Here is a 23,827-nt window from a genome sequence, read left to right as displayed (position 1 = left end):
AGGCTACTCAGGGGTCAGGGATCCACTTGAGCAGGCAGTCTGTCCGTTCTCAGATCTCAACCTCCGTGTTGGGAGATCCACTGCTCTCTTCAAAGCTGTCAGACAGGCGCATTTACCTCTGCCGAGGTTTCTGCTGCTTTTTGTTTAGCTATGCCCTGTCCTCAGAGGAGGAGTCTACAGAGGCAGGCCGGCCTCCTTGAGCTGTGGTGGGCTCCACTCAATTCAAGCTTCCCGGTGGCTTTGTTTACCTACTTAAGCCTCAGCAATGGCGGGTGCCCCTCCCCCAGCCTCGCTGCCGCTTTGCTGTTAGATCTCAGACTGCTGTGCTAGCAATGAGGGAGGTTCCGTGGGCATGGGACCCTCTTGGCCAGGTGTGGGATATAATCTCCTGGTGTGCCATTTGCTAAGACCCTTGGTAAAGCACAGTATTAGGGTGGGAGTTACCCGATTTTCCAGGTGTTGTGTGTCTCACTTTCCTTTGGTTAGGAAAAGGAATTCCCTTCCCCCTTGTGCTTTCCAGGTGAGGTGATGCCTCGCCCCGCTTCAGCTCTCACTGGTCGGGCTGCAGCTGCAGACCAGCACCAACTGTCCGACACGCCCAGTGAGATGAACCTGGTACCTTAGTTGAAAATTCAGAAATCACCCGTCTTCTGTGTTGCTCACACTGGGAGCTGGAGGCTGGAGCTGTTCCTATTCGGCCATCTTGGGCACGCCCCCACCCCGCAGCCTTTTTTATTTTATATTAATTGTAATCAAGGCTCTGACATTCCCTTTAAGGACTGCTTCAGTGACATCTAAAAAGTTTTAAATATGATTTATCTTCATTATTATTCTCTCAAAAGTATTTCCTAATTGCCATTATAATTTTTATTTGATCCATGATCCTTTAGAAGTACTGCTTATTGATTTCTAGTGTAGTATCACTAAAGTTACAGAACAGACTCTGAAAAATAACCCAAAGTAAGATCAACTTTGGAAAATGTTCCATGGGCACTTGAAAGGAATACATTCTGTCACAATTCAGTGTTTTTACAAATGTTTCCACTTTTCTTAAATTTCTAGGCATAAATTGGTTGGGTCATATAGTAGGTCTATATTTAACAGTATAAGATATTAAACAGTTTTCCAAAGTGGTTGTGCTCTTTTCTACATATGATACTAATACATGAGTTACAGCTGTTCTATATCCTTGCTGCTATCTGATACTGTTAAGTTTGTTGCCTTTCCCTCCCTAAGCTACTCTAGTGAGTCTGAAGTGGTACCTCATTGTGTATATAGTGAGTTCTTATTTTAAGATTATATTTTTCTATTTGATTCTATTTTATAGATTCCAGTTTTTTGGTGCAATTCTCCATATTTTCATCCATTTTCTCCATCTCTTCCTCTAGTTACCTGAGCACATTAATCAATTATTTTAAAGTCTACTAATACCGGTATCTTGCGTCACTGGAGTCTGTTTCTGTTGTCTTTTCTTTCTCTTGGCTTTTGGACATCTAGTTCTAAGTATGTACTTAGAAACTTTTGATTGAATACTGAATATTGTTTTAATTTTTTTAGAGGCTTTAAATGATATTATCCATAACCAGAGAAAGTTCACACTTTTCTCAGCTAGGCGCAAAGTACACAGTTCATCCTCTTAATCTAGTCCAGACATCAGCAGAATCAAGGCTGCTTTGTACTTTAGGAACAGTTTATTCTACTGTCAGTTAGACCATGTTCTTACTGTATGCTCTCCCTAGCTCAACTGAAAGCCTGGTATGTACACTGGGCCCTTTCTCCCCTCCCCCAACCCAGTGGGTCCTGAACTCTACATCTCCTCGTCATCACAGACTAATAGATTCTTAGCCTGTTTTCCACATATTTTCCATTTAGCCTTCGTGTTTTCTTAGACTTTGGCAAATGTCTTCAGGAGAATACTGATTAAATGTTTGAGGCCCTCGAGTCTCCACTTTTGTTACTGCAGCTCCTTAAGACCACCAAAAGCTCTGCTTGTTTCTCTGTCACCCAGCAGCAGCCCTGTACCTTATCCAATGTCATGCTGAAACATATTTTGAAAACTCCTTAAGAAACATTTAGTTCCTATTGTTCCCAGAACTTTAGTTATTTTCACATGCATATAAATCAGACCTCCCTTAATATTTCACATGCTCCTTAAGCTCATGGTCACAAACTGAACTCACTAGCTTCCCGAAAAATCTGTTCTCTGAACATTCCCTATTTATGTTAATAGTACTAACTATTCATTCAATTATCTAAGAAAAAAGTTTAGAAACTACCCTTAACCCCTCTTCTCAACACCAAAGCCATCAAGACTAAGAATTTGGTTATCAAAATCTATGGATTCTACTTCTTAAATATTAATAAATATGTCACTCTCTGTTCCTAGTGCCCTCATCATCCCCCACAACTACTACAATAACTTCTTAACTGGACTCTGCCTTAGTTTTCTTTTTTAGATTATTCTATATGCAGCTGCCAGACTGATCTTTGTAAGATTCTAATCAGATTATAGGACTTTTGCCTTAAAATCTTCCAACAACTTCGTTATAGATTCTCTGCCACTTCACTTCACTTGGGGTTTAGCTACCTCAAATTTTTATTCCCCAGACATACCTTATGCTTCATACGAAGCTCCTTGACCATCTGACAAACTTCAATTCATCCTTGAAGATGTAGTTTAAGTATTAACTCATCTATAAAGCATTTCTTGACCTCCCTAGACTATCCCTGCCTCACTTTAAGCATTATAATTACTTTTTGTCTCTTTTTCTCCTACTGTCTGTCCTCTCTTGGTGCTCATCCTATTAATCTTCATCATCATCACTACTATCACCACTACCACTACCATCATCATGGTAGTAACAGGTACTTTTTATTGAGATCTTATTAAATGTCAGATACAATGTTAAGTACTTTACATACATTTCTCCATTTAATGCTATCAACAAACTAGAAGATCAATATTATAATCTCCATTATAAAATTAAGGATATTGAGGCTCAGAGGTGAAGTTACTTGCTTAAGTTTACTAAGTTCATAAGGGATACATACATTCAAACTTAAGTCCATTTGTAAATATGTACTATCCTGTCATATATTCTAGTTTTATATTCTCAGCATAAAGGACAGTCCCTGGCATGTAGTAAGTTTTCAATAAATGTTTGCTTTGTTGTTGAAAAGTACTAAACAAGATAATATATGAAGGCCCTTGTGAATTACAAAATTCTGCATGAATACTATTATTGCCTCTCACCTTGACTCTGTTTATATGTTATCCTAATTCACCATCCTTATCCCCTTCCCTGCAAAACACGTATTTATCCACCCAAACCCAACTGATGTATAATATTTTCTCTAACTCTCCAGATAAAATCGTTAATCCCCTCTTCTGTGCTCACATGGACTCTGTACCTATCTCTGCAACTGCACTAATTATATTACTTATTTGAATATATTTGTTTCTCATCCTCCCTCCCCAACTTATGAGTTCTTCAAGAAAAGGAATGAATTTTATTTATCTTTGTATCATCTGAGCCTAAGACAGTGCCTATGATATGCAAGATAAAAAATAAATGTTTTCTGAATAAATGCAGAATCACTCTTAGACCTGGATAAGAGGGGAGCCCTTATCACGAGACCCACATTTTTAATAGTCCCACTTTGGCCTGTCTCTGACCATTTCTCTTCCCATAGTCCTCAGAGACTAAGCAACTAGGGGAAGGTTCGCACCTGAAGCCTATGACTGCCCACCTATACTCTGTTCCAGGTAGCCAGGCCCCTGGAATTATTTACTCAAACTTTCCAAGTGCATTTTTAGGGTATACACAGTTCTGTTCCCCACCTTTATCTTCCTCAGAGCAGGCTGCACCTCTCGTGTGCATCTAGGCTCAACGGGACATTAAGGGGTGACTACTTACAGGCATGTACTCAGAACTTGGATATCTGGGATGAGTTGAACCATAGCATGTATCCAAAATTCATCGAGTACAAAATAGAGGTATGAATAAGAATAGAAAGGGGGTGGACTGGAGGCTGACTCTCCCCAAACTGCCATTCATGTTTCTGCAAGTAACTCAGAGGAGTTCAAGAATTACAAATTTGAGTCTGACCTTCTAGTCACTATGAAATCATATTTGTCAAGGTGGAACAACAGAATATGTGTCATTTAACAGTTTTTTAGCTCAGTTTATGACATTTAAATACTTAGATGTAAGTAAGGTACATAAACTTGTATTTGTAACGTGAGCCCAGTACTACAAATATTAGAGGCAGGCTTAAATCAATTATCCCATGAATAAACTATAAATAAATGAAAATACATGTGAAATCACTTAAAATAACCCAATAAATATTTCCTTTGACATAGCTACTATACCAGCAGTCACTGTTGTTTTAAATGAATTCTTCTAAATAAAGAATACTGCTATTACAGAAACAGTTGCCCATTAAGATGAAGGAAAACTTATTAGTAATACAAGAGAAGAAACGGATTACTAATTAAAAGATTTTTTTTTCATTGAGATGAAATAGCATTGAAAAGGAACTAGGAAACTTTTAGGTCCAATAACTACCCATTTGGGAAATGACTCTTTATTCAATAAATGGTGCTGGGGTAACTGACTAGGCAAATGCAGAAGAATGAAACTGGACCCCTACCTTTACTATACAAAAACATTAACTCAATATGGATTAAAGATTTAAATGTAAGACCTCAAACTATAAAAATCCTAGAAGAAAACCCAGGAAGTACCATTCTGGATATCAGCCTTGGCAAAAACTTTATGACTAAATCCTCAAAAGCAATTGCAACAAAAGCAAAAACTGACAAATTGGACTCAAACTAAAGAGCTTCCTCACAGCAAGAGAAACTATCAAGGGCATAAACAGACAACCTACAGAATGGTAGAAGATATTTACAAACTACGCACCTGACAAAGGTCTGATATCCAGTATCTGTGAGGAATTTTTTTTTTTTTAATTATACTTTAAGTTCTAGGGTACATGTGCACAACGTGCAGGTTTGTTACATATGTATACTTGTGCCGTGTTGGTGTGCTGCACCCATCAACTTGTCAGCAATTTAAACAATTTGGCCGGGCGTGGTGGCTCACACCTGTAATTCCCCCAATTTAGGAGGCTGAGGCGAGCGGATCACCTGAGGTCAGGAGTTCGAGATCAGCCTGGCCCACATGGCGAAACCTTGTCTTGACTAAAAATACAAAAATTAGCCAGGCCTGTAGTTCCAGCTACTCGGGAGACAGGCACGAGAATCACTTGAACCCGAGAGGCAGACATTGGAGTGGGCTGAGAATGTGCCACTGGACAGAGTGAGACTCCATCTCAAAAAGAAAAAAAAGAAAAAAAAAAAAAAAAAACACCAAGCAAAGCAAAAAACAGCCCCATTTAAAAAGTGGGCAAAAGACATGAACAAATACTTCTCAAAAGAAGACATACAAGTGGCCAATAAACATGAAAAAATGTTCCACATCACTAATCATCAGAGAAATGCAAATCAAAACCAAAATGAGATATCATCTAACACCAGTCAAAACAGATATTACTAAAAAGTCTAAAAATAACAGGTAATTGCAAGGTTGCAGAGAAAAGGGAATGCTTATTCATTGTTGGTGGAAATGTAAATTAGTTCAGTCACTGTGGAAAGCAGTTTGGAGACATTTCAAAGAACTTAGAACTACCATTTGATCCAGCAATACTATTATTTGGTACAATGAATCCTTCTACCAAAAAGACACATGCATTCATATGTTCATCGCACCACTATTCACAACAGCAAAGGCACAGAATCAACCTAGGTGCCCATCAATGGTGAACTGGATAAAGAAAATATGGTATGTATACACCATGGAATACTATGCAACCATATAAAAGAATGAAATCATGTCCTTTACAGCAACATGGATGCAGCTGGAGGCCATTATCCTAAGCAAATTAACACAGAAACGGAAAACCAAATATTGCATGTTCTCACTTATAAGTGGAAGCTAAACTTTGGGTACACACAGACACAAAAATGAAAACAATAAACACTGAAGACTACTAGAGGGAGGGAGAGGGGAGAAGCAAGGGCTGAAAATTACCTACTGGGTACTACACTTACTATCTGAGTGACAGGATCATTTGTACCAGAAACTTCAGCATCACATAATATACCCATGTAACAAACCATCACCTGTACCCCCGAATCTAAAATAGAAGTTGAAATTATAAAAAACAAAACCGAAAAGACCCCAAAGACTATTCATTATGTTATTTGAACACATTTCTAGCACTTTACAGTAACCTATAGCAATTTTGTTATAGTATTATATGGAGTATTTCAAAATAAAAGTGTTATTGCCTTATATTTTATAGCACTTCACAAATTTCAAACTATTACACATATTAGCACTTTGTTTAGTGCCTTATGCATAGTATGTCAATAACATCTGATGAAGTAAATCCTCATACTGGATTTCATTATAATCTTTTCTTTCTTTCTTTCTTTTTTTTTTTTTTGAGACGGAGTTTCGCTCTTGTTGCCCAGGCTGGAGTGTAATGGCGCGATCTCGGCTCACTGCGACCTCCACCTCCCGGGTTCAAGTGATTCCCCTGCCTCAGCCTCCCAAGTAGCTGGGATTACAAGCATGAGCCACCGCGCCCAGCTAATTTTATATTTTTAGTAGACATGGGGTTTCTCTATGTTGGTCAGGCTGGTCTCGAACTCCTGACCTCAGGTGATCCACCTACCTCAGCCTCCCAAAGTGCTAGGATTACAGACATAAGCCACCACACCCGGCCCATTATAACTTTTTATGCATTGTTTATAAGTCACTAGGCACAATGAAGTTTGTCAAGACAACTGGGGTTGAGGTCTAAGGAGCACAGTAAAAACCCATAGCCTGTAGTGCCAGCTACTCAAGAGGCTGAGGCAGGAGAATTGCTTGAACCAGGGAGGCAGAGGTTGCAGTGAGCCGAGATCACACCACTGCACTCCAGCCCAGCAACAGAGTCTCCATCTCAAAAAAAAAAAAAAAACAGAAAAGAAAAGAAAAAAAAAAAGAAATGCAACTGATGGAGAAGAACTTCAACTTGATAAAGCGCATCTACAAAAAATGTACAGCTAACATCATACTTGATGGTAATAAACTGTAAGTTTACTTGCTGGGATAAAAAACAAGGCAAAGATGTATCCTCTCATTAACATCATACTGAAAATCCGTGCTAATGAAATAAGGCAACAAAAGGAAACGGCATACGAATCGGGAATGAAGAAATAAAACTATCTTTGTTCACAGGTGACATGATCATATCATAAAAAAGTCACTGAACAAGCTGCTGGAACTTATAAGTGATTACAGCAGGGTTGAAGGATACAAGTTTAATATACAAAAGTCAATCACTTTCCTATATACCAGCAATGAACAGGTGGAGTTTAAAATTAAAAGCACAATACCATTTATATGATTTCCAAAATGAAAGACTTAGGTATAAGTCTAACAAAATATATGTAAGATCTACAGGAGCAAAAACAACAAAACACTGAAGAAAGAAATCAAAGGACAACTACATAAAATGGCGAGATAATCTATGGTCATGGAAAGACTCAATATTGTCAAGATGTCAGTTATCCCCAACTTGATATATACATTAACTGCAATCTCAGTAAAAATCTCAACAAGTTATTTTGAGGATATTGACAACCTTATTTAAAGTTTATGTAGAGAGGTAAAGCCAACATGACATTAAAGAAGAAAAACAAAGTTGAAAGACTGAAATTACGCGACTTTAAGACTTACTATAAAGCTACACGTCACACCCACTTTTGCCAGCACCCAGGTAGAGAACCAGAGGGCCTGAGGATAGGACTGCCTCACCCACTACCACCACTGCAGGCACTGATGCTTGTCATCCGGGTGCCTGGGGATCAACCCACCTTACCCACAATGAGATATCATCTCACCACAGTTAGAATGGCAATTATCAAAACAACAAAAAGTAACAAAAGCTGATGAGGATGTAGAGAAAAGGGAACTTTTACACACTGTTGGTGGGAATGTAAATTAGTACAGAAATTATGGAAAACAGTATGGAGATTTCTTTTTTCTTTTTTTTATGGATATAATTGGTTTTTTTAAATTATTATTATTATACTTTAAGTTCTAGGGTACATGTGCATAATGTGCAGGTTTGTTACATATGTATACTTGTGCCATGTTGGTGGAGATTTCTTTAAAAAAAACTTAAAAACAGAACTTCCAGATGACCCAGCAACTCCATTACTGGGTATCTATTCAAAGGAAAAGAAATCAGCGTATCAAAGGGCTACCTGTACCCCCATGTTTACTGCGGCACTATTCACAATTGTCAAGATACTGAATCAACTTAAGTGTCCTCAACAGAGGGACACAAAGAAAATGTGGTATATATACACAATGGAATACTATTCAGCCATAAAAAAGAATAAAATCCTGTCATTTGCTGCAACACAGACGGAACTGGCAGTCATTATGTTAAATCAAACAAGCCAGGCACAGAAAGACAAACATCGCATGTTCTCCCTCACATGTGGGAGCTAAAAATGCTGATCCCATAGAGGTAGAAAGTAGAATGAATGATAGTTAACCAGAGGGTGGGAAGGGAGGAGGGGATGAAGAATGGGTTAATAGTTAATGGTATAATCATACAGTTAGATAGGCAGAATAAATTCTACTTACTGGTAGCACAGTAGGGTGACTCTAGTTAACAATAATTTATTGTGTATTTCAAAACAGCTAGAAGATTTGAAATGTTTCCAACACAAAGAAATCACAGTGTTTGAGATGACAGATATCCTAATTACTCTGATTTGATTATTACACATCACACATTTGATCATACACATTGCATGGTATAAAAATATCACATGTATCCCATAAATATGTACAATTATTATGTATCAATAAAAATATGTAAGTAAAGCTACAATAATCAAGATAGTGTGGTAGGGCAAAAGACAAACAGATTGATGGAACAGAACAAAGAGATCAATGGAACAGATCAGAGAACCGAGTCCAAAACACACAACCACATAAATGCAGTCAACTGATTTTTAACAAAAGAGCAAAGGCAATATGATTAATAAAAGATGGTCTTTTCAACAAATGGTGCTGGAACAATTGGACATTCACATGTAAAAAAAAATGACTCTAAACACAGATCTTACACCTCTCACAAAAATTAACAAAATGGATCATAGAGAAAAATGTAAAATGCAAAACTACAAAACTCCTAGAAGGTAACACAGGAGAAAATCTAAGTGACTTTGGGTATGGCAGCGACTTTTTTATATATAACACCAAAGGCACAATCCATGAAAGAAAGAACTGATAAGGTGGATTTCATTTTGCTCTGCAAAAGATACTGTCAACAGACGAGAAGACATGCTACAGACGGGGAAAAAAATGTTTACAAAAGACTGATAAAGAACTGTTATTCAAAATATACAAAGAACTCTTAAAATTCAATAAGAAAAACAAATGACTCAAAAAATGAGCAAAAGACCTGAACAGACACATCATCAAAGAAGATATACAGATGACAAATAAGCATGTGAAAAGGTGTTCCATATTATATGTCATTAGGGAAGTGAAAATTAAAACAATGAGATACAACTACACACCTACCAGAATGGCCAAAATCCAAAATACTGACAAACACGAAATGTGGCAAGGACGTCGAGCAACAAGAACTCTCATTCCTTGCTGGTGGAAATGCAAAATGGGTATAGCCACTTTGGAAGACAGTTTGGTATTGTCTTATAAAGCTAAATATATTTTTACCATATGATCCAGCAATCGTACTCCTTGTTATTTACTCAAATGAGCTAAAAGTATGCCCCACAAAACTTGTACATAGATTTTAAAGTAGCTTTATTCATATTTGCTAAATATTGGCAGCTAACAATATGTCCTTCAGTAGGTGAATAACTAAACTGCGATACATTCAGATAATGGGATATTATTCATACTAAAATAAATGAGTTATCAAGTCATAAAAAAGCACTAGAGGAAATGTACATGCATACTTCTAAGTATAAAAAGCCAATCTGAAAAGGTTACATACATACTGTATGATTCCAACTACATGACATTCTGGAAAAGGCAAAACCATGGAAGCAGTAGAGTTCAGTGGTTACCACAGGATAGGGTGTAAACAGGGAGGAATAGGCAGAGCACAGAGGATTTTAGGGAAGTGAAAGTACTCTGTATAATACCATAATGGCAGACACATGACATTATGTATTTGTCAAAACCCATAGAATGCCTAACACTAAAGGTGAACCCTAATGTAAACTACGGACTTTGGGTAATAATAATGTATCAATGTAGGTTCATCAGTTCTAATAAACTGTACCACTATGGTGCAGGATAGTGACAGTAGGAGAGGCTACGCATTTGTGGAGCAGAGGGTATGCTCTCTGTACTTTCTGCTCAATTGTGCTGTGAGCCTAAAACTGCCCTAAAAAAATCAAGTCTAATAGAAAATCGAACCAAAAAACCAAACCATAGCTCTTCACCATCTTCTAATACTTCACCCAGATCAAAAACAGCTGTTTTCAACATGGATCAGAGGGCAAAACCATTACCTTTTCTAAAGTTCATCTTCCAAAAACATCTTAACTGGCAATTTAAGGCTCACAGGGCGGATTAAATAACTTACTTTTCAATTTTCTTCTTTTGTTCTTTTTGCCTTTGTTGTTCTTTTACTTGTTCTCTCTCAATATCCATGAAAAGTCGTCTATGTCTCAGGTACTGCTTTTGACGCTAAAGGAAAGAAGTTAAAATTACTAAGATTCTGCTTTCAGAGGAATTTCCAAGGAAGAAAAATATTCTTATACCATAGACAAAAACAAACAGCAAGCAAACAAAAATAGATGATATAGAAGTTACATGGGATTAAGTCTTTAATTTCCTTCTGTCTATGATCACTCAGGATGTCACATACACAAGAATTTTACATTTTCAAGCACATAGCTATTATATGTCACATACACAAGAATTTTACATTTTCAAGCACATAGCTATTATATGTTAATAGGCAAACCAGAGAAAGTATTTACTCTGTGTTACTCTGAAATATTTACTCTGTGTTCCCAAGTAGTAAGTACCATAAAAGCAGGGCCACAGAAAGAATGTAGAAGATATTTTATAACAGAACCAATAGTTACTTTAACTTTTCAAAATTAAAACAGTATCACAAAAGCATACTCTAAGCCTAGCCTAACATGGCACGGAGGAAGGTAGAAGGGCTGAGGTATACTAAAGCCTCAGACTCACAAACAAAACAAGTAGAATAAAAGCAAGTGCTACTAGACTGTATGTGATCTGTTCATACCTCTGGATTTATATATACTCTTTTAAATACACAAGCTATTCAATGAGCAAAAAGCATGTCTATGTATATACCAGAGTAGTGCAGGGCTTTTTGCTAAAAATTATTGAAGGTCTATACTCAATACTGATGATGCATCGGAATCACCAGTGGTATTTTTAAAAAACAAAAATGCCCTAAACCTCCGTTTTCAGATATTGATTTGGTATATCTGGTTTAGATCTAGGCATATTTGTATTTTGAAAAACGCTCCCCATCTGATTCTGGTGCATGGCCAGGGTTAAGAACTATTGGTTTAAACTAACTTTAGATTGAAAAGAGAAAAAAAAAAGAAAGCCATAAAGTAACTATCTTCCTTTAAATAAGTAATACTGGCAAATATACATTAGCTGGAGAAATTTATTAGTATCAAATAATTGGTTTCACATCAATGTACCCTAACTCATAGGAGCTTAGAAAAGAAATTCAACAGATTATAACGAGTCAAGCAACTTTTATTTTATTTATGAAATTTGTGGTATTAGCTCTTTTATGTGTTAGGACACAACAAATTGTTTCCAATTTCTCATATATTAATACTATCATGGTAGAAATATTGGTGTCCAAAAGCAGTATCATTACATACCTCTTTCTTATCTTCTTCTTTATCTACGCCAGACTGAAATGCCAGTGGAGCTTGGAATTCAGTGCTCAATCCTGATTGATATCCATCATAAGCCTGTTAGAAGGTCCAGTCACACAAAGTGACAAAATTACCAAAAACTACCCCATGAGCCATTCTGATATTTTTATCTATTCTTTTCTTTTGCAAACTTGGGCTTAACTGGATAAAGAAGCAAAATAAATAAATAAATAAAAGGGGATATAACTAATAAAATCAAAAAAGAATAAAAGGAAGCCATGTTAGAAGGAATTAACCAAACATAAAATAATAAATAGAAGAAAAGGATTCAGGTCAAAAATATGAATAAACAAAAAATTAAAATGTTCAGAAAATTCTTTTAAAGTGGTCACTTGAAATCACTGCCATGAGTACACTTGGAATAGAATCTAGGATAAATAGCCAGATTCCTTAATATTTCAATTCTACATATGATCACTTTGAATTTATACAACCCTCTTAGTGTGCATGAGTCCAGAGAAAAATATCATATCAAACAACTGGAATGGCATGGAGGAAACAGGCTAATTTCCACCCATGTTTACTGGGAAAGTCTTACAACATAACTTGGTATATCTACTTGGACATTAGATAGGTCAAATAATGATCTCCAACTTTCAGAAATAAAAAGTTTAAAATATTTAATCTTTAAAGTTTAAAAGTTATTTATCTTTCAACAAGGTTGCAGGACACATGATCAATATACAAAAATCAATTGTGCTTCTATACTTGTAAAGAACAATCTAGAAAGTAAATTAAGAAAAAATTTACATTTACAATATCTTCAAAAGAATAAAACACTTAGAAATTTAACAGAGGAAGTGTGAATTTTATACTCTGAAACATACAAAACATTGTTTAAAAAAAAATGAAAGATGACCTATATAATGGAAAGACATCCCATGCTTATGGACTGGAAGACCTAATATTGTTAAGATGGCAGCATTCCCCAAATCAATCAACAAATTTAATAAATCTCCATCAAAATGTCAGTTGTTCTTGGCAGAAATTGACAAGACGATCCTAAAATTCTTGTGAAAATGCAAAGGATCCAGAATAGCTAAGACAGTCTTGAAAAAGAACAAAGTTAGGGGACTCACTCTTCCTAACATCAAAACTTACTACAAAGATACAATAATCAAGACAAATTGTACTAATTCAAGGATAGATATGCTATAGATCAATGGAATAGAAGTGAGAGTTCAGAAATAAACTCTTACATTTATAATGAATTGATTTTCAATAAGAGTGCCAAGACAATTCAATTGAAAAATAAATGTCTTTTTAACAGATGATTCTGGGACACAGGTTATCCACATGCAAATGAATGAAGCTGGACCTCTCCCTAACACTATACACAAAAATCTACTCAAAACTGATCATAGGCCTAAATATAAGAGCTAATACTATAAGACTTAGAAGATCGCATAGGAGTAAATCTTTGTGATTTTGGCTTAGGTAATGGGTTCTTAGATATGACAATAAAAGCACGAACCATGAAAGAAAAAGTAGACAAATTGGACTTTATCAAAATTAAAAATTTTGTGCTGCAGAGGAAACCACCAAGAAAGTGAAAGGCAACCCACAGAACAGGAGAACATTTGCAAATCATATGTATCTGATAAGGGACTTGTTTGTGGAACATATTATGAATTCTCATACTCAATAATCATAACACAAATAACCCAATTACAAAATGGGCAAAGCATCTAACAGTTCTTCAAGCAAGATATACAAATGGTCAGTAAGTACATGAAAAAGTATTCAATATCATTAGCTATCAGGAAAATACAAATCAAAAGTACAGTGAGATGCTACTTCACACCCACTTGGATGGCAGTAATTAAAAATATAGATAATAACAAGTGTTGATGAGGATGTGAAGAAATTGAAGCCCTCAAATACTGCTGGTGGGAGTGAAAAATGGTGCAGTCACTTTGGAAAAATCAGTTTGGCAGGTCCTCAGAAGGTCAAGCACAGTTATCACACGTTCCACCAATTCCACTATGAGGTGTACGCCCAAGAGAAGTGAAAAATATGCCCACAAAAAAAAACTTGTACACAAATGTTCACAGCAGTATTATTCCTAACAGCCAAGAAGAAATAAGCCAAACTTCCATCAATAGATGAATAAAATGTGCTATATGCACAAAATAGAGTATCTTTCAGCAATGAATAGGAACAAAGTACTGCTATATGCTACATCAATGGATTTTGAAAACATCTGCTAAGTGAAAGAAGCCAGTCACAAAAGGCCACATCTTTCATGGTCTCCTTTATATAGACTATCCAGAATAGGCAAATCTGTAAAGACAGAAAATAGCTTAGTGGTTGCCTAGGACTGGAGGTGGGGCTAAAGGGAAAAGGGGAGTGGTACAGGACTTTTAGGGGGTGACGAAAATGTTCTGAGATTGATTGTGGTTAATGCCACAAACACAACCTGTGATTTTTGCACAACCCTGTAAATACTAAAAACACTGTATACTTTAAATAGGTCAATTGTATGGTATGTGAATTACAGTCATTCATTATTTGCATATTCCATATTTGCAAATTTGCCCATTCAGTAAAGTTTATGTGTAATCCCAGTACTCGCGGTGTTTCTGCAGGCCTTTGCAGACATGCATACAGCTGCGAAAAATGTGAGTCACCCAATATGCATGTTGCCAGCTGAGGCTGACCAAGGTGATACTCTGCCTTTTTGTTTCAGCTATCATACTGTAAACAAGTGTCCTTTTACAGTCTATTTGGTGCCAAGTTTTGCATTTTGTGTTCTATGTTAGTGATTTCACTGTTAAAATAGTCCCCATGCATAGGTGAAGTACTATTTATTATTACTAAGCACAAAAAGTCAGTGGTGTACCTTATGGAAAAAATATGCCTGTTAGATAAGCTTCATTCCAGCATGAGTTACAGTGCTGTTGGCTGTGAGTTCATGTTAACAGATCAACCATATATATTAAATAAGGTGTTTTAAAGAGAAATATATATAAAATAAGGTTATGTAGTGATTAGCTGACAAAAATGGTATGACCAGAGGCTTGCAGGAATCTACCCCAGTATCTCCCCTAGGAGCAAAAATTCAGTATTTCCTGATTCAGTGTTTGTAACTTTATATAACACAACTACTATGCATAACAAGAATAAACTGTATATATCAATAAAGCTATTATTATTTAAAAAGTTATTTGTTTTGTGACTCTAAAAGTCTGAAAATCTATACAGCAAAATGTTAATGAGAAATACCTCTAAAATTTTGGTTATCTTTTCATTTGTGTTTATCTTCTCTACAATAAAATGAAATTAGTTTCTGTTTTCAATAAAGAAAACTGAACTCCCAGTACTGGCCAATGACGAAACACACTTTGGGCTCTCTCTCTTGCTCTCATTGACTGTAACTAAGACTTCCAGGAAATGTAGCTCCTGGGATCTGGAGAGTGTAGGGGGTAACCTAGAGAGAAGTGAGCTAGAAAGTGGACCCCTTAATTCTGTGTGTGAACTGGCACATACCTCAGAATCACCCCTGAACTGCGCACGCATGGGACAGACCTATAGGAGTATAATGAAAGCTTTGAAAACTAAACTAACATTGGAGCCACTGTGCACAGGAGAGATCACTTACAGTTGGAATTTAACCAGGTTGACTGCCTGCTAGAACAAACAAACAAACAAAAGATACAATATTCTTCAGAGGATTTTAACAGAAACCAGTCTCAAAATATAATATTAAAAATGTTAGCCTGGTGGCTAACATGGTGGCTCATGCCTGTAATCCCAGCACTTTGGGAGGCCAAGGCAAGTGGATTACTTGAGGTCAGGTGTTCAAGACCGGCCTGGCAAACATGGCAAAACCCCGTCTCCACTAAAAATAAAAAAAAAAATTAGCCAAGCGTGGTGGTGGGCACCTGTAATGCCAGCTACTAAGGAGGCTGAAACATGAGAATCACTTGAACTCAGGAAGCAGAGGTTGCAGTGAGCCGAGATCACACCACTGCACTCCAGCCTGGGTGACAGAGCAAGACTTCATCTCACACAAAAAAAGTCTAGGATACAACTTAAAGTTAGTTGACAAAGAAGAAAGCAGGAAGATGTGACCAATTTTGAGGGGTGAAGATAATAAACAGATCCCAACGCCAGGGTGACCCAGATGTTGAATTACCAGACAAAACCTTTAAAGCAGTGATTAATACTGGATCTATGAGGTAAAGGCAAACCCAATTGAAGTGAAAGAAAATATAGAAGTTCTCAGCACAAAATAAAACTATCTAAAAATACAGATCCAAATTTTAGAGACAGAAAAACACAACATGTGAAATCAAAAATTCACTGGATAGACTCAATAGAAGAATGAAAAAAAAGTCAGTGAACTTGAATCTACTGGATCAATATAAATGATCCAATGTGAAGAACAAAGAGAAAAAAGAAGACTGGAAAAAAAATGAACAGCATGTCGATGATGCATCTGTGGGACAATATCAAAAGGTCTAACATTTGTGTCAATGGAGTTGCAGAAGGAAAGGAGAAAATAATTGGTACATAAAAAACATTTGAAGACATAATGGCAAAAAACTTTCCAAATTTGGTCAAAGATACAGATTTACAGATTGAAAATGTTCATCATACCTGAGATGGGATAAACTAAAAATCATTATGCCCAGACACATCATAATTAAACTGCTGGAAACCAAAAAATAACAAGAGTTTTGAAAGTAGCCAGAAAAAATAGACATATTATATATAGAAGAACAATGATGCAAATAAATACAAATTTACTATCAAAGACTGGAAACTAGAAGACAGTGGAACAATATTTTTAATGTGCTGAAAGAAAAGAACTGTCCATCCAGAAATCCATATCCAGTAAAAATATATTTTAGGACTGATGACAAAAGATATTCTCAGATGAAAGAAAATTAAGCAAATGCATTGCTACAAGACCTGCACCACAAGAAAAGGTAAAGTTAGCCGGAAAATGATACCAGGGAGGAATCTGAAACTTCAGGAATGAAAGACGAGCAACAAAAAGAGTCAATAAGTGGAGACTCTCGGCTGGGCACAGTGATTCACGCCTATAATCCCAGCACTTTGAGAGGCCGAGGCGGATGGATCACGAGGCAGGAGTTCGAGATCAGCCTGATTAACATGGTGAAACCCTATCTCTACTAAAAATACAAAAATTAGCCAGGCATGGTGGCAAGCACCTGTAATCCTAGGTACTCAGGACGCTGAGGCAGGAGAATGGCTTGAACCCGGGAGGCGGAGGTTGCAGTGAGCCGAGATCACACTACTGCACTCCCGCCTAGGCAACAGAGTGAGACTCTGTCTCAAAAAAAAAAAAAAAAAGTAGAGACTCTCCCAAGTTTTTCACAAAAACATGTATGATTATTGAAGGCAAAAAAATGGAGTTTTCAGTGTAGGTAGATGGAACACCTATGACAATTATAACATAAAGGGGAAAGGGTAAAATGACCTATCTGATTATAAAGCTTTTACATTTACTTAATGTGGTAAACTATTAACTCAAAGTAGACTGTGAAAGGTTTGGTATGTATATTGTAATCCTCAGAGCAACCATTATAAGATAATATGAAGAGATAAGAGCCAAAAAGATACTAGGTCAATTAGAATGAAATTAAGTGATATTCAAATAAAGAGACTTCTGCTTGAAGCCACAGTGCAATAATAGAACGGAATTTACCTTTCTCCTGAAGGCTGAAAAAACAAAAAACAAACAAAAATCTATACAACAATGGTTTTTAAACACTGGCTATGAGGAAACACAGGATGATTACTTCTCATAGACAGGAAACAAATGTGGTCAGCACTACAATTGTCCTAGCTTACTGCCTGAATAATTTCTAGTCCACAACATGGAGAGAGGGATTCCAGACAGACCTTGGCAGCCTCTCCGGGGAATGACAAGAAGAAACCACACTGTACCTTTAGCACTTTGCTTGCAAATCTCAGCTAAATTTCCAAGTTCATTGCTTATAAGTTATGTCTTCCATACAACTGTAGGACACAATTTAGTTAAGCTTCCTACCACTAAATAACAAGTTTTACCTTCCCCCAGTTTCCAATAACATGTTCCTCATTTCCTTGAGCTTCACTGGCAGTATTTTTATTTATTTTATTTATTTATTTGTTTGTTTATTTATTTATTTATTTATTTTTGAGACAGAGTTTCGCTCTTGTCGCCCTGGCTGGAGTGCAGTGGTGCGATCTTGGCTCACCGCAACCTCAGCCTCCCAGGTTCAAGTGATTCTTGTGCCTCAACCCTTGCAGCTGCGATTACAGGTGCATGCCACCATGCCTGGCTAACTTTTATATTTTTAGTAGAAATAGGGTTTCACCATGTTGGCCAGTCTGGTCTCAAACTCCTGGTCTCAAGTGATCCGTTCACCTCGGCCTCCCAAAGTGCTGGGATTATAGGCATGAGCCACCACACCCAGCTGACAGTATCTTTAATGTACACATTTCTACCAATATTTTGCTTCTAAAAATGAAGATATTCTCTAAAATGATGGCCAGGAGCAGTGGCTCACACCTGCAATCCTAACACTGGGAGACTGAGGCAGGAGGATCACTTGAGGCCAGGAGCTCAAGACCAGAGCAGGCAATACAGCAAGACCCTGTCTCTACAAAAATAAAAACATTAGCCAAGCATGGGTAGCACAACCTGTAGTCCTAGCTACTTAGGAGGCTGAGGCAGGAGGATCACTTGAGCCACCCATTTGAGGCTTCATTGAGCTATGATTATACCACTGCAATCCAGCCTGGGCAACTGAGTGACAATCTGTTTCAAAATACAACAATAATTTAACAAATGATAAAGGCTTTCTCTGTCATGGGCCTCAAAATTCTTCACCTCTATCCATTACCCATTTTTTTTAGCCATTTCCACATTTTTTCAATATTTGTTTTAGCAGCACCCCATTCCCAGTACCAAATAGCTACAAACAGGAAACAACCCAGATGTCCATCAATAGGAGATTGAATAAACAAACTGTGATATATTCAGATAATGGAATGCTATACAGCAATGCAAAGAACACATTATTGATGCAGCAACATGAATGAATCTCAGAAACATTATGCTGAGTAAAAGGAACCTTACACAACAGGATTCATACTGTATAGGAAGGTCTAGAACAAAGAAAACTGATTGTGGAAGAGTCAATGGATAAATGGATAATCAAAATGTAGTATATACATTCAGTGGAATATTATTCAGCCTTAAAAAGGAAGTAACTCCTATAATATGCCATAGCATTATGCTAAGTGAAATAAGGCACGCACAAAAAGGCAAATACTGTATGATTTCACTTATATGAGGTACCGAGAGTAATCAAATTCATGAAGACAGAAAGTAGAATTGTGGTTGCCAGGGACATGGGGAGAAGAGACTGAGAAATTACTGTTTAACATGTATACGGTTTCAGTTTTACAGGATGGAAAAAAACTCTGGAGATGGATGGTGGTGATGGTTGCACAACAATGTGAGTGTACTTAACACCACTGAACTGTATACTTAAAAAGGATTAAAATGAGAAATTTTATGTTATGTATATTTTATCACAATTTTTTAATGTGTCTACATTTACGTGTATATAAATACTTATAAAGAGGACTCAAAGGATGCATACAACTCTTGACAGTGATTAACTTTGAAGAGCAGAGAATTAGCAGGTGGGGCTTGAAGAGAAAACTTTTCCTCTGAGATAGTAAGAATAAGTAATAACAGCAACAAAAAGAAAGTAAATGGTTAAGGCAGTTATTGTGTGATAGCTTTTATTTTCTGTATGAAAGTTGAGAATATGGGGGTGCAGCAAGAAGTTTAAGGAGTATTTAAGATTTAGAATAGTCAGTGTAGAGCACTGGAGAGCAAGGTGGTAGGGAATAAGCAAGAAAAAATACTAAGCAGCCCTGGGAACCCAGCTGTGACTGGAAACCCTAAGTATGAATGTGGTATAAATCTATATTATTAAAGTGTTTTGCTCAAAAAGGCTAGATTATTTGGCAGCGTAAAAGGAGAAAAGATGGTTAGGCGCAGTGGCTCACACCTGTAATCCCAGCACCTTTGGGAGGCTCAGGCGGGAGGGCCACCTGAGGTCAAGAGTTTGAGACCAGCATGGCAAACATGACGAAATCCCGTCTCTACTAAAAATACAAAAATTAGCCAGGCATGGTAGGACATGCCTGTAGTCCCAGCTACTCAGGAGGCTGAGGCACAAGAATCACTTGAACCCGGGAGGCGGAGGCTGCAGTGAGCTGAGATTGCACAACTGCACTCCAGCCTAGGTGACAAAGTGAGACTCTGTCTCAAAAAAAAAAAAAAAGGAGAAAAGGTTATTCCAGGGTTGAAAATTTCCAGGGACAGTAATAGCAGAAGGACAAGAGATTCAGACCACCAAAGCTGTAACCTGAACTGAATAGTCTGGAGTAAGTACCCCTCTTGTGTGCTTTGTGAATGCCCTATATGTCCTCTATTGCTAATTACGCTGCTTCATAATTATGTTTATGTATCAGTCTCTCTTCTTTAGATTGTTTGAAATTTGAGTGTTTTGTCTTGCTCACAACTGTATCTTTGATATTTAGTATTTAAACAATGGCTAAAACCTAAAGGGTGCTCAATAGATGTTTGATTGATTGGCTAATCCATTCAAAACATATCTACCGAGTGACTACTAGGTACCAGCCACTGTGCCAAGTGCTGTTCATATAATGGTAAATAAAACAGGTATGGTACCTCTCTCACAAAGCTTATGGGCTAGTGGGAAATCTCTAGACAATAAGAAAACAAGTAAACTAATAATTAACTACAAATTGTTTTGTACTGAAAAGGAAACAAACAGAATGCAAGGATAGAGAAAAACAGAAAAGAGGAGATCTATTTTTGATAAGGTGGTAAGGACAGTCTTTTCCAAGGAGGTGATATTTAAGCTGAAACCTGAAGGATAAGAAGGGACCGACTTTATGAAGGAAAAAGGGAAGACTACCCGGACAAGAGGAAAAAACATATGCAAAAGACTGGAGGTAGGAAAGAGCCTGGCAGGGCTCAGGATGTATAAATGACAATGTAGACTAAAACACAGCAGCATACCCTTAGGCCAACCTTATAGACCCAAACTAAAAATCACCAAGAGTTGCAGTTCAGTCCTGAAAACCTCAGCCCAAACTCTATTTTCTGCTTCTTTGCCTCCTTAGAATTCTGCTCTCTTAAAGAGGCCAAAAGAAAACTTCTCTCCAGTCTCTTTCATACAGCCTAACACTGCTGGTTGCCGTAAGCCTTTGTTTTAAAACATAAAATCGGAAAATAAAATTATGCAGAAAGGGGTAAAATTCCAGTGATAAAACCAAACTTCAGTTAAGCCACAGAAAATCTTAGTAGGCCAGGACATTGTAATATTTTCTTGAAAAACTACAGATTTTAACTCAATGCCCCCAAACCTTAGGCAAGAGGAATCTAACAAGCTCCAGCCCAAACCTGATTAGTTTATTTCTTGGTGCTCCTGCCTTATGCTCTATCAGCTTACTGACGGCAATCTAGCCCTGGCCATGGGGTGGAAGATCCTCATAAATCCCTGCCCTCAGAACTGCTCATTTCTTCCCCTCTCACACTGTAAAAGACAATGGCCATCAGAAATATGCCTTTTATAAAAATACATATAAAATTATACTTTTTCAAATGGGCAATAAATGCTCCCCAAAATATCCTAGGTTTCAATGAGAGACCTAAAATAATCTTAGGATTAGGATAATAATCTTGGGACACATTTTGCACTGTATGAAATAAAACAGGAATGTGCTTCTTGATCAGCCTGACCACTCCCAGTTTAGTAGGTACCTACAATCTTGTCTAAATTCTACTGCTCATACTCTGTGGTGTGCTCTACCTGTCGTCTGCCAGAAGTCTCTCCTGGTGCGTGGGTGAAAGGTGCTAATGGCCACCCAGAAGCAAATCCTCTGGCCATCTTTCAGCTGACCAAACAGATGGCTGCTGCCTAAAGTATAAGCTCTAAAAGATACAAAAACACTTACCAAATTGTGTGAGCAGTGGTATCACAGTAGTGATAATACTGTAGGCTTCAGTGATAGCCCTGAAGTAATCTAAGTAAGTCAGAATAGTCTGATATATTGTGGCATAAAAGTAGACATTCTACTTCTTGTCACCGTTCTGGATCTTAACTCTACCTGCGAAGCAATCTTAAATGTCATCTATAAACCAATGATAATAACAGTATCTATCTTCTATGGTTATTATGAAAATCAAGATACTTCATATAAAATTCCAAAACCATTTTGGCGGTGGTAAGTGTTCAATCAATGTAAACTGTTATTCATAATACTAATAATACTATTGTTAATATTAAAAACAACACGATCATCATGATCTTTTTTGGTAATGAAACTATGATAAGCCCAACTCAAACTCTAACTAATTTGCTTTCTGCTGCTTACTCTTTACTATACCCTGCTCTACCTGCTCTCTGGCAGAGCCTGGATCTCGGATTTCATGTAAAATATATCCATGGCGCTCTGGAAGTAACTCCTTTCTCCATCTCTCATCTGTCATATCATATGAGGCCTGTTCATAGTTCCTGTGCTAAAAGACAACATAAACACTGAACATAAATTATCCAAGCAGGATCATCATTCCTATGACAATAGTAAAAGCTTCAGTGAAGACGACTGAAGTAGTTTCAGTAGGTCAGAATGGTGTGATACATCACAGAACAAAAGAACGTTTTATTCTTTGCCCATTATTACTGACCTTAATGCTAAATTCCTGAAGCAGTTACACTGCCCTGTCAATCTTCAGCCAAAAAAAAAGCAATTCACACTCTGCTACTTACTCAATATATTCTGCTCTACTTCTCTAGGAGAGACTAGATCTTGAATATTGTGTGAAACATACCGATGGCACTCCAGTAATATTTCCTCTTGCAATCTCCCATTTCTCAAAAGATGAGGGTAGTTTGATATGCTTGTTCTAAAGGAACAACCAAATACAAAACTGATTGTCTAAGCAGAAATGATGGGCTAGTGACAAGATTATAGACTTCAGTGACAATCCCAGAGTAATGAAACTAGATGAGGATAACAGAACACAGTTAAAGCTGTGTGTGTGTGTTGTGTGTGTGTGTGTGTGTGTTTTCAACATAAAAATTTCCAAACATGCCTCAAAGTAGACAAAAAAAAGTATAATGAATCTCAAGATTCAACAGTTACACAGATTCAACAATTAGCAACATTTTGCTTTTTTATCTATCTCTTCTCCAACGTTTCTCCTGGAGTATTTTAAAGCAAATTCCAGATTACTCTGGCACATTTTGAAATAACCAAAAACATTATACTCTTAGCTTAATTCTGGAGGCCTTAATTCTATGTATCCCACAAACAAGCTAGTTTGACAGGCTTCGGCCTCAATGTTATATAATTTAGCCTTGTTCCTCTTTTAGAAGGTACACAGTCCTCCTACTGTATTCAGTTCTACCTGTTCTCTAGGGGAGTCTTGGTCCTGGATTTTAGGTACAACATATTGATGATAGTCCAGAGGCAATTCTTCTCTCACTCTCTCTTCTCTCATAAAAGATGCAGGTTGCTTGAGAAACATGTTTTAAAGGAAAGAACAATAGAAAAAAAATTGTGTAATGCTAATCATAATATCTAAGCATCAGTGAAAACTCCAGAGAAATGAAACCAGGTAAAAATATTCTGATATATTTTGATATGAGGGAGATGTTACACTTTTAGCTCAACTATGTAGACCTTAATTCTTAATCCCATCATGGA

General features: G+C 37.0%; 1 protein-coding gene across 3 annotated transcripts in view; it reads right to left on the bottom strand.

Annotated features, from left to right (window-relative positions):
- CCDC15 (coiled-coil domain containing 15) overlaps positions 1-23,827 on the bottom strand; it is an 81,322-nt gene that overhangs the window by 27,297 nt on the left and 30,198 nt on the right. Inside the window, exons 10-14 of one of the 3 annotated variants that reach the window (XM_017853822.1) lie at positions 23,529-23,636; positions 22,950-23,024; positions 22,515-22,637; positions 22,073-22,141; positions 11,998-12,088 (exon numbers count right to left, since the gene is read on the bottom strand). In XM_017853822.1, coding sequence (XP_017709311.1) covers positions 22,094-22,141; positions 22,515-22,637; positions 22,950-23,024; positions 23,529-23,636 — 354 coding nt within the window. In that variant the 3' untranslated portion in view covers positions 11,998-12,088; positions 22,073-22,093. Of the gene's footprint in view, positions 1-10,698; positions 10,803-11,995; positions 12,089-22,072; positions 22,226-22,514; positions 22,638-22,949; positions 23,025-23,528; positions 23,637-23,827 lie in introns of those variants that run through there. The other 2 variants (XM_017853823.1, XM_017853820.1) reach the window with 2 other exon arrangements.

The sequence above is a fragment of the Rhinopithecus bieti genome, unplaced genomic scaffold, assembly GCF_001698545.2.
Source record: "Rhinopithecus bieti isolate Rb0 unplaced genomic scaffold, ASM169854v2 scaffold_37463, whole genome shotgun sequence".
Lineage (NCBI taxonomy): Eukaryota > Metazoa > Chordata > Mammalia > Primates > Cercopithecidae > Rhinopithecus > Rhinopithecus bieti.
Note: the sequence above shows the minus strand (reverse complement) of the source record. Positions and strands in the feature narration are given on the sequence as shown.